General features: G+C 42.2%; 1 protein-coding gene across 2 annotated transcripts in view; it reads left to right on the top strand.

Annotated features, from left to right (window-relative positions):
- Positions 1 to 12,236, top strand: part of Camsap2 (calmodulin regulated spectrin associated protein family member 2) — an 80,072-nt gene that overhangs the window by 60,660 nt on the left and 7,176 nt on the right. For both annotated transcript variants that reach the window (XM_051147499.1, XM_051147498.1), the window contains 6 exons: positions 1,213 to 1,306; positions 3,696 to 3,730; positions 4,550 to 4,619; positions 4,944 to 7,137; positions 10,496 to 10,632; positions 11,074 to 11,294. In XM_051147499.1, the coding sequence (XP_051003456.1) occupies positions 1,213 to 1,306; positions 3,696 to 3,730; positions 4,550 to 4,619; positions 4,944 to 7,137; positions 10,496 to 10,632; positions 11,074 to 11,294 (2,751 nt within the window). The remainder of the gene's footprint in view (positions 1 to 1,212; positions 1,307 to 3,695; positions 3,731 to 4,549; positions 4,620 to 4,943; positions 7,138 to 10,495; positions 10,633 to 11,073; positions 11,295 to 12,236) is intronic.

The raw sequence follows: 12,236 nt of genomic DNA, 5'->3' as shown, positions 1-12,236 counted from the left end.
GTTAACCCTTGCCTTCCCAGAGATAAAGGAAGAAAAAAGATGAGGGAGAAAGAGAAGGGGCTGGTATAGTAGCAAAAGAAAGGCGTACCATGCTGGTGGGTATAGCCTTGCCTTATAAAGTGCGCTGCCTTTGGGCAACATTCTGTGCAATATGAAATAATATTTATTCCATCTATTTGTAGATTCTAAATAGTTAGATAGTAATAAATAGTGTCTTGAAAAAAGTTGAAATCCTTAAGGCCATTCTTGAAGGTCACTTACCTTTAATAATTATCATAACAAATACTTATATAATACTTTGCAATTAGTGTGACTTTTCACCTGCATTTTTTTATGATTTTTATCTGTGAAGCCCAGCTCTCAACAGTAACAACAGCTCTTGCATTAAACATCAGTCAAAACTAAGTTTTCCCCCTAGAATTGCTTACACATATGTAAGCTAGATACTGTAAAGGTATTCCAGGGAAACTCTGACCATTTGTAGCTAATTACCAAATTTCAAACCATTTCACAAAAAGCAAAACTGAAACTGACCTTGCGTCTCTAAAATTCTGTGAAAACTTTCACAATATTAAGCACTCAGGCTTATCCTTGTAGTTATTTTATGGTACCTTCCCATTAACCTTAAGGCTTTGGGGTTTTTTGTTTCTTTTTTTCTTTCTTGTTTTTGTTTTGTTTTGTTTTTCAAGACAGGGTTTCTCTGTGTAGCCTTGGCTGTCCTGTACTCACTTTGTAGACCAGGCTGGCCTGGAACTCACAGAGATCTGCCTGCCTCTGCCTCCTCCTCAAGTGCTGAGATTACAGGCATGCACCACCATGCCCAACAAATGAATTCTTAAAAGTCAGATTATATCAAGAAGTTCTTTTGGTCTTTTGGAAATTATTTAAGGATATATTTATATTAGAAAGAATTATTTAAAGAGAACCAGTGCAGTTCTAGGTTCCTAGGCTTGACCCAGCAAAGGAAGGGAGAGGGGGAGAGAAGGAGGGAGGGAGGGAGGGAGGGTAGGAGAAAGGAAGGAAAGAAGGAAGGAAGGAAAGACACAAAGAAAAGAAAGAAAGAAAGAGGGGAAAAAAGGAAGAAGCATGACTGCTATAACTAAAAAGGGAAAAGAAAGTAAAATTTAAGTGATTACTTATGACTCAGAATGTCTGAAATAATGTTAGAAATAAATTCAACATATACATTTGAAGTTTTATCTTTTATTCTAGCTGAGCCTGCGAAAGATGTGCCGTCAGTTCCTGTCTTAAATGCTGCCAAAAGAAACATCATGGATAGTTCATCTAGTTCTGACTTCACCTCAAGGTAAATCCCACGATGACTTCTCTTTCTTTTCTTTCTTTCTTTCTTTCTTTCTTTCTTTCTTTTCCTTCCTTCCTTCCTTTCTTCCTTTCTTTCTTTTTCTTGGTTTTTCAAGACAGGGTTTCAGTATATAGTAGTCCTGGCTGTCCTGGACTCACTTTGTAGACCAGGCTGGCCTTGAACTCACAGAGATCCACCTGCCTCTGCCTCCCAAGTGCTAGGATTAAAGGCATGCGCCACCACACCCAGGCTGACTTCACCATTTCTATGTTATTTACTAATGAAATCAAATAATATTTTGACATTAAAAAGTATTTTTAAATTTTGTAGTTGGATTTGTAGATTAAGTTACAATTAGCTTATGTTCAGGCTTATTTTAATTTAAATGTAATTGAAATTTATACTGAAATGAGTGTTTCATAAATAAGTTTTTAATGAACCAACACTGAGAAGTGGGAGATAATATTCTAAGTTCCAAACAAGAAACCTAAAATTAAACTTTTGCTGTACTACTCCTATAATTGAGAATTTCTTAATATTGAATTACTAATATTGAAAAATACCTAATAGATGACTCTTAGGCCTCAGGGATCTTTTAAAAGTATATCTGGATTTTTACATTTTTAGCCACAATTACTTATGTGTGTGAGCACATTGGAGGTCACATGACAGCTTGTAGGTGTCAGTATTCCCCTTCTATGGCATGTGTTCCTGGGAGCATGCTCAGGGCACCAGGCTAGGCCACAGGTACCTTCACCTGCCTTGGTAGGCCTGGATTTTTAAATTTCCTATTATTAAAAAACCTGTGAAACAGGTTCTCCCCACTTATGTTAGTTACTTTTGTTGCTGTGATAAACCACCAAAAGCAATTTAAGGGAGAAAACGTTTATTTTGGGCTGTCCTGGACTCACTTTGTAGACCAGGCTGACCTGAAATCACAGCGATCTGCCTGCCTCTGCCTCCCAGATGCTGGGATTAAAGGTGTGCTCCACTACGGCCTGGCTGGGCCTGGGTTTCTTAGGTGCCTCCAGCACCTAAGAAAAGAAAGAAAAGGGCGGGGGTGGGGGAGCAGTGAAGCTTCAAGAGTAGATGGTTCAGGCATGACTGAATCAACAGGCCCCGCGTCTCTGACCCTTGAAGAGTACGGCTTGGGTCCTATGGAGATGCGTCCCTCCCAGACACCCAGTGGCTACTTTCTCTTTTCTCAGAGAACCCCACCAGCCAGGTAGATCCTAAACCCTTCCCCTGGAGGAGTTACTGTCTGTTGTCACCCTAGGCTCCTAGGCCCTCTAATTTCTCTTAAGTCTCCACAAGATCCTTCACAGAACCTTGGAGGAAAGATTCAGTTAATTTTTCCTCTCCCCAGGAACAGTGTGGTCCTATCTACAGATGTCACTGTACCCAAACTAAAGGTCCTGTGAATAAAAAGAAGTCAGGTCCAGCAGCTCTCCTGCCTGCTTGTTGCAGTCAGTTAGCCAGCTGTACACCATGGTAGCCTTTTGGGGAGGAAGACAGAATGAACACATTCTAATAACTAGTTTGCTAGTGTTCAGGATTACTCTCTCTGGTCACAGAGCTAAGAGAGAGTAAGCTATGGAATATATTTCAGGAGGGCTATCACAGGCTGCTTGGGAAACGTGTGTGGTTTTGACAGTGAGTATGAGTAACCAAGAGAACAAGCTACACCTACTAGGGAGAACGATTCAGAGACCCCGGCCAGCATCCGGGTTGGGCCGGGGCAGTTCTTCGGTATTGTTGCTGTCTAGAAAAGGCACGTTGAGTACACTTTCATTAAGGAGTAAAAGCGCAGCATCGATGGTGACCTCAGTCTATGGCTGCCGTGTCCTGCATCTCAGTTCACATGAGCTGAAAGATAGTGTGGTTTGAGTGAGCTCTTATCCCCATTTCCATCGACTGGGAATAAGGATATAACTTCCCTTGAGACTGGCAGAACATGGCAGCTTAGAACTTAAAAGGAGGACTAAGAGCATATCTTGATCTGGCCAGTTATTATCATCACTTGAGAAGAAAACTTGTCATTTCCCTTATTTGAAGTAAAGGAGGGCTCACATAGGTCAAAGCAGGAGGGTCTCGTGTCTCTGTGAGGGCCTCCAGCTGTTCACTGCCATCAGTGTTGAGGGTGCACAGACACAAGCCTGGCTTCAGAGGCTCATCGGGACTTCCTTAGGGTTTTGTTGTACAGAAGTTTTTAGAGACTTAAATTTTCCCCAAATACTTCAAATTAATGGGTTTTATTTACTTTTTAAATTTTCTCATTTTTTTTTATAAAAAGCTATGTGGAGGTATAAGAGAAGGAAAGATAAATTATTATAAATATTGCATGGTGCATTGGGAAGGAGCTATATTTACAGTCTCATCATTTGCCTTTTAGATATGCACGTCCCCAAGCTCATTCTTCAGCCTCAGGTAATGTATTTGGAAAAAAAAAAACCTATTGAAAAAAACCAAAATGCTATGTTAGGTAGGCTAACAGAAGTAAGTGAGAATAAATATAAATATCTAGTCTTTTTCTGAAAAGTGCCTGTTATATACATGATGGGTATTCTGAAGCTCCACGCCTACCCCTTTTTTGTGGTATTATGGATTAAACCAGGGACTTAGTGTATCATATGCTGGGCAAGTGCAGATCCATGAGTTACATTTCTAGTCCCTGGGCTTGTTTTTGTTTTGTTTGGCTACAAGGTCTCATAGCCCAGACTGGCCTCAAACTTCTTACGTCTCCAGAGATGAGCATGAACTTAGATGCTCCTGCCTTGCTCTGTGAGTGCTGGGAATACAGGCGTGTGCCACCATGTCCAGTTAATAGGGGTGTGCCACCATGCCCTGTTTCTGTTTTTCTTGAGGTCTCTTTGTGTTACCCAAACTAGTCTTGAACTACTAGTTCAAGCCTCCCAAGTGCTAGTAGTATTGCCGTGTGCTACTACACCTAGTGTAAGTGTGTGTGTGTGTGTGTGTGTTTATTAATAAAATAAGATTCTTTATATGTATATAATTGCTTTGTCAGGAAGGTAGTTTACTGGGGATTACGCTCTGAGCCTCTCATGCTAGTCAGGTGTTAGCCATAAACTACACACTCCTCACATGCTCCACCCCTAACTGTCAATTGAAAAAAATTTTTTACTTTGTGTTGTTGTTGCTGAGGTTTCACTTTTTAGAACTGTGAATGAACTCTCAAATGTGTCAAATGTGTGGTTTTCATGAGTTTCCCCTGTTTTTCATTTGAAGGAGGAATCAGAAGGTCTTCATCTATGTCTTATGTTGATGGCTTCATAGGAACATGGCCTAAAGAGAAAAGGTAAATAAAGTCATTCTTACTACAGTCACATTACCGGAAACTGCCGGCTTTATCTCTCTTTGCTTTTTTTGTTGTGGTAGTTAGCCAAGCTGTCAAATCAAATTTATGAATTAGGACCTAACTACAAAAAGGGCAGCATTGGGTGTGTAGAGGGTAAGAGGCCAGATGCAAAGGTGATAAAGTACCCCAGTCTTAGCTCGAGGCCAGTAAGATGGTGAAAAACAAGGAAGATACATACTTTCAAACGATTGTTCAGTGGTATTTTTAAGATCATTTATTTTCTGAAATTTCTTAATTTTTGTTTTGTCTTTACATCTTTTTTAGAACATCAGTGCATGGCGTTTCATTTGATATTTCTTTTGATAAAGAAGACAATGCACAGAGTTCCACTCCAAACCGAGGAATCATCCGCTCTGTTAGTAATGAAGGGCTTACTCTCAACAACAGTCGCGCATCTAGACACATTAGGAAAAATCTGTCCTTCAAGCCAGTGAATGGAGAAGACGAGGAAAGCATTGAAGAAGAACTCCACGCAGACCCTCACAGTGACCTCAGATCTTACATGCCTCTTAACACAAACCAGCTGAACTCTAATGAGAATACTCACTACAAGCTTCCAAACGGGGCTTTACAAAACAGAGTGCCCCTCGATGAGTTTGGCAATCAGCTTGAAACACCAAGCATTGAAGAAGCACTACAAATAATCCACGATACTGAGAAATCTCCTCATACACCCCGGCCAGATCAGATCGCTAATGGCTTCTTTCTTCATAATCAGGATCTGAGTATCCTGAATTCAAATATCAAGCTAAATCAGTCCAGTCCTGAGAACATAACTGACACAAAAGGTGCCTTGAGTCCCGTAACAGACACGACAGAAGTTGACACTGGAATTCACGTTCCTTCAGAAGACATTCCAGAAACCATGGACGAAGACTCGTCCTTGAGAGATTATACTGTTAGCCTAGATTCTGACATGGATGATGCATCTAAATTTTTGCAGGACTATGATATAAGAACCAACAACCCCAGAGAGGCCCTGAGTCCTTGCCCAAGTACCATCAGCACCAAGTCTCAGCCAGGGAGCAGCGCCTCCTCCAGCTCTGGGGTGAAAATGACCAGCTTTGCTGAGCAGAAGTTCAGGAAGCTGAATCATACTGATGGGAAAAGTAGTGGGAGCAGTTCTCAAAAAACTACACCTGAGGGCTCGGAACTTAATATTCCTCATGTGGTTTCTTGGGCTCAGATTCCAGAAGAAACAGGCATTGCCCAAGGACGGGACACTACGCAGCTGCTGGCTTCTGAAATGGTGCACCTGAGGATGAAACTAGAGGAAAAGAGGCGTGCTATAGAAGCGCAGAAAAAGAAGATGGAGGCCGCTTTTACTAAACAGAGGCAGAAAATGGGACGGACAGCATTCCTGACTGTAGTGAAAAAGAAAGGGGATGGGATTTCCCCTCTCCGAGAGGAAGCAGCAGGTGCAGAAGATGAGAAAGTGTACACTGACCGAGCAAGAGAAAAGGAATCACAAAAAATTGACGGGCAAAGAAGCAAATCTCTAGCAGACATAAAAGAAAGCATGGAGGCCCATCAGGGCAAGTGGCTGAAGTCTCCGACTACGCCTGTGGATCCGGAGAAGCAGTGGAACCTGGCAAGCCCTTCAGAAGAGACGCTGAACGAAGGAGAAATCTTAGAATACACAAAGTCCATCGAAAAGCTAAACTCATCCCTGCATTTTCTACAGCAAGAAATGCAGCGCTTGTCCCTTCAGCAGGAGATGTTAATGCAGATGAGAGAGCAGCAGTCTTGGGTGATCTCGCCTCCGCAGCCCTCCCCGCAGAAGCAGAGCCGCGATTTTAAACCTAGACAGGCAGGCCTGTCGTCAGCCGCTGCACCGTACGCATCGGACTCCCCACGCCCTACGCATCCGTCCCCACAGTCTTTGTCTAGGAAGAGCGCATCTTTTTCTGCTAAAAATCAAAGGACTCCAAGGCCAAATGAATTAAAAATAACTCCTTTGAATCGCACCTTGACGCCTCCTCGGTCAGTGGATAGCCTTCCTCGATTAAGGAGGTTTTCCCCCAGTCAGGTTCCCATTCAGACTCGCTCGTTCGTGTGTTTTGGAGATGATGGAGAGCCTCAGAAGGAGCCCAAACCGAAAGAGGAGATTAAGAAGGTGTCCTCGGAGTACAAGGGGACTGTAGAATCTTGTGACCCTAATCCTGGGGAAAAGGAGATTAAACCTCTTGAGTCAACAGTTTCTGAAGTCTTATCACAGCCCATCACAGAGACTGTGTGTGTGACACCAAATGAGGAGCAACTGAGTCAACCTACAGACCCCCCTCCTAAGCCTGTTTTCCCACCTGCTGCTCCTAAAAATGTCAATCTGATTGAAGTTTCTCTGTCAGATCTGAAGCCCCCTGAAAAGGCTGACGTAGCTGTTGAAAAATATGATGGAGAGAGTGATAAGGAGCAAATTGATGATGACCAGAAAGTGTGCTGTGGATTCTTCTTTAAGGTAATACTAATCCGTGTGGTTTTGAGCGTCCTCTCAGGATGGATGCCTGTGTTTTTTCTAAATTGATACATTTGCTTCTTCTATAACAGCCTCTGGGTACAAGTCATCCATGACCCCTGAAATGTGTCTAGGCAAGCCCTGCCTTGGAGTATAGAAGTACTAAGGCACACGGTGGTTCCTGCAACCATATTCCAGTTGGACTCAGAGCTTCAGTCCTCAACTACATTATTTAAATTTTAGTGTATGGTTCCCTGCTTTCCCGTTCTCACTTTTACTGAAGCCCTTTTAAGAAGTCAGCTATTTCGGGCTGGAGAGATGGCTCAGAGGTTAAGAGCACTGCCTGCTCTTCCAAATGTCCTGAGTTCAATTCCTAGCAACCACATGGTGGCTCAGAGTCATCTATAGTGAGTTCTGGTGCCCTCTTCTGGCCTGCAGGTGTACATGCAGGCAGAACACTGTATGAATAATAAATAAATCCTTAAGAAAAATTAAGCTATTTCCAATTGATAAAAACACTCATATTGCATCATATTTAAATATATGTTAAAGTTTTAACATTTCTTTATCATCTCTTTTTTTTTTTTTTTTTTTGGAGTTTTACAAACTTATCAGATTTATCAGATAGGATCTTACAAAGTGAAACTTTTTTTTAAAGCATGTAGTAGTTTGGCATTATCATTGAGATACAGTTTATATTTTTTCTGCAGTTCTGGGAACCAAGGTCAATGCTTTGCATACTGAGCAGAGCTTTTCCACTGGCTATACTGTCTGCCCCTGAAAAAAGCTCCTTTAAAGAGAGTTTAAGGGAAGATGTATATACAATTTGTGGTCTGTGGTACTACCTACTTATACTTTGCATCATAGTTTTTCTATAACTAGGAATGTATGTTTCAGGTTTGTTGTTAAGGCATTAAAACAGGTTATCTCTAATCCTGTATGTGTGCAGATTAGGAATATAAATCTTAATCTTACTTTTGCTGTTAGATTACAATTGTTAAACAGTAATTCAAATAAATGACAGAGCCTGGACAGTATTACTTCTTGATAGTGAAAATCTTAAAATTTATAAATAAAATCTTTTAGGGGGAGGGGCTTTACGACAGGATTTTTCTGTGTCATAGTTCTTGTCTATCCTAGAACTCTCTTTGTAGACCAGGCTGACCTCAGACTCACAGCGATTCCCCCTGCCTCTGCGTCCCAAGTGCGAGGATTAAAGGTGTGCACTACCACGCCCGGCTATAAATAAAATCTTAATAATATTAAAACTTTTTTTTTCATCTTTATATTTTTCTAAATCACTACATGGAAGAATACGTTTTTCGAAGTCAGAAATGTACACTGTTCATACTTATTTCCTTTAATTCAGCGACTTTTGCCTCTGGCCTTGTAAAGCAGCACAGGGTGGATGTCCTTGGAAACGTATACCCAGCAGGCATGGCTTGAGAACTCAAGATTAGGTGAAGTTGGCAGCAGCAGTGGGGAGAAACAAGCTAGCAGTCTGTTAGGGTGGAGGTGTTTGCTAGCTTTACTGTTGGCCGTTCAATGCCATGATCTATTTTAAATGTTACCTCAAAAAAAAAAAAAAAAAAGTTACCTCAGGATGCTTGTCCCCAGGCCTCTCTTGGATATAAGTCACGTTTTGCCTCATGTAGAACTACCATTTTTTAAATAGGCTGCTACTGTAGATATTAACATGTAGCAAAAATTTTACATGCAGGTTTACAGACCTTTGCTATTTTTTTCCTTGCCTAGTAAGAAAAATGGAGGCAGGCACATCTTTAACACACACTGGGCGCCCATCGTTTCTTTCCCACCCTGTTACTGTCTTCACTACCCCATGGGCCCGTAGCCTCTACTCAAGCCATCCTATTCTTCACACTGCTGCTCCAAGAGCCTGGCTCTTTATTTATATTTAAGTGTGGCACTGAAGAGTGAACCCATGTCCTCCAGCATTCTGGGGAAGTGCTTATAAAGTTCAGACCGTGGCACAGCTCCGGGACTTGGGCAGAGTAACCCACACCTACTTGTCTAGACTCTTCCTTGTGCCTTCTAGACTGTTCTGTAACTGTTTCCTCTAAGACTTTTCATGCCTTTTGACTGTCTCCACTTGTGTCCCTGTGCTGTCCTAAGCATACTGACATTGCACTTGTAATGCAGAGTTTTCAGCTATCTTGCTTCTCTTTTCTTCTTCATGTAGACAGTGAACACCCAGAGCATACTGTAGTGTGTTGGCTTGTTAAATGTAAAATGTGAGTTGGTTGGGTGGGTGGGTGGGTGTATTTTTTGTCTTTGCCCATTCACCATGAAAGCTGTGTCTGGGCTCCCAAGGCAGAGCAAGAGGCAAAAGTCCCTCTCCCCTGTGTGATTCACCACCTGCAGTGTCCAGCCTGTGGTGTCAGTGTATTAGCCACAAAGAATAAATATCCTCAAGGAATACTGCCACAGTGAACCAGTACTGCAACTTGCTTCCTGCCTGAGTTTTAAAGCATTGCACTGCAAGGCCTCTGGGAACTGAGGCTGCCCTCATGGGTCAGTCAGTCCAGGAGGGTCACAGATCATGACAGAACTTGAGAAAAGGAATCATGCCCATCTCTTCTTCCAAGTGAACCTACTGGCCACACTGTCAGTGCCTCAGCTGGAAAACCAAAAACTGACCTGGTGACAAGCCATGCGACAGTAGTGCCATTTATGTGACATGCCATTTGGGGCAAGTTTCGGAGTGCCTTTTATCTGATTTTTCGCTATAATCTAAATGTGATATTTACAGTGGGCCCAAGTTCTACTACTCTAGGTTATTTATTGGGATGAAAACAAGTTCCTTGGGGGCCAGTGAGATGCTTCAGTGGGAAGGACACCTGCTGTCAAGTCTGACAGTCTGAGCTTGATCCCCAGGACATTGTGGAGGAACAAAAGCAACATCTGCAGGTTGTCCTCTGACTTCCATACGTGTGCCATGGCATGAGTACATGGACATAAATGTAATTTTTGTGAACAGTTGTTTTCAGACCATGAGCTAGCTTGTCAGCTAAAGAGCTCTAAGACCAAGCCTGACGACCTGAGTTCAGTCCCTGGGACCCACATGGTGGAGGAGAGAGCTGACTTCTGCAAGTTACCCACCAACCCCCACACATGCACCATGGCATGCATGTGCACGCATCCACACACAATCTGAAACATAATAAGAAAACACTTGTTTTCTTCTTTTTCCTTTTGATGTTCATTAAGTTTAAGGATTTTTCACTTTCTCAATTATGTCCACATTTGGTAGGGTTGTAATTAGTTCATTTTTTCAGAAATAAAAGTAACTACAAGATGTGGCTATGATAAAAAAATGAAGCAGAACTTTTTTTGTTCTTAGGATGATCAAAAGGCAGAAAATGACATGGCAATGAAACGAGCAGCTCTGCTGGAGAAGCGGCTAAGGAGAGAGAAAGAGACTCAGCTGCGGAAGCAGCAGCTGGAGGCGGAAATGGAGCACAAGAAAGAGGAGACAAGGTAGGTGCCGCCGCGCGGTGCTGAGGCCTGGTGCTCACACATGGGGCCTCCAGAGAGTCTGCCTGGGTGCTTCAGGGGCAGGCGCCCATCAACACGGTCCCCACGGGGTTCTTCAGGTGTGCTGTGGGGAACGTAAAGCAGCTGCACCATTGCTGACTTTGGGTGGTTTTACAAGTTCAAAGACTAAAGTTCCCCAGGAGTATTAACTTTGGAAAGTAGTATTAATGTTTTAAAAAACATTAATTTTAGATAACTTCACTGAGAACACAGAGAGGGGGAGGAGGAGAAAGATGACCAGAGTTTTAAATTTCTCAAGTACATTTAAAGCCAACTATGCTCCCCCCACACAATTTTCTTTCCCTCCCATCAAACATGGAACTCTCTCCAATGTCACTTGTATTTGGTGTACAAAGTAATCAGTTCAACCACTTGGTTTCTTAGGCGTAAGACTGAGGAAGAGCGTCAGAAGAAAGAAGACGAGCGAGCACGGAGAGAGTTTATCAGGCAGGAGTATATGAGGCGGAAACAGCTGAAGCTCATGGAAGACATGGACACGGTAATCAAGCCTCGTCCTCAGGTGGCAAAGCAGAAAAAACAGCGGCCAAAGTCAATTCACAGAGATCATATTGAATCCCCCAAAACACCAGTCAAAGGCCCTCCAGGTAACACCAGTCACTTACGAGGAGGTCTGTTCATAAACACCAGCTTGGTTTGTTGTACTAACTTGACAGTGCTTTGGTAATACTAAATTGGATACACAGTTTGAGGTGATGCATGGTCTTATTTGGAAAACCAAAATAAGCAAAGGAAATTTGTTTTTAATCTAGGTACATTATGTGTGCATGCATATATCCAGTAGCTTAAATGTGAATGCTAAAATGTAGTTTAAATACTAATTTATTAGAAAACTCTTTCCGCAGATGTAACATCCTCGCAGTTACCGTTAACCCGCCCCATACCCTAGCCTGCCTTTGGACAAGGTCCCCTATAGTTTAGGCTAACTGCAGACTCTATATAGCCAAGGATAACCTTCAACTTCTGATCCTCCTACCTCTGCCTGGAATTCCAGGCATATAGTACCATCCCTCTTCCTAATGCAGTGCTGGGGGTTGAATCTATACTGTACCAACCACACTGTGTCCCCCAATGTGTTAACTACTGTTTTAAAGTGTATAAATGTAGGCTAAATGTGTGCATGAAAAGTATAAAAAACATATCTGTGCTCTTTGTTTTCATTGCTCTGGAGGCAGTAGTGTACGATTGAGCCCAGGCCCTTGCATGTGAGATGCATTGACTGTATCCTTAGCCAGTGTTGTCTAGATAAAGAACATCAGGTCCAAATTTCAAAAGTCCCCCTTTTAGATAGAAATAGTCAAAAATACAAAATTATAATATCTTGGAGTTGAGAAAATGTATCTTTTAAATTTAATATGCATAATTTTAAGGCATTTTATTTAAAGTAGTGCCACAGAAAATTTCAGAGAATTCCTCCAGTTAGAGCTGAAGATAAAAGTAGAGGCCTTGCCTAGTAGCCCTGAGGCTCTAGATTTTATCCCTGTCGCCTCAAAACTAAACAAGAACTCCTATCGTTATTCTCAAGTGGG

Source organism: Acomys russatus, chromosome 6, assembly GCF_903995435.1.
Source record: "Acomys russatus chromosome 6, mAcoRus1.1, whole genome shotgun sequence".
Taxonomy (NCBI): domain Eukaryota; kingdom Metazoa; phylum Chordata; class Mammalia; order Rodentia; family Muridae; genus Acomys; species Acomys russatus.
This window is presented reverse-complemented; position numbering and strand designations above follow the sequence as displayed.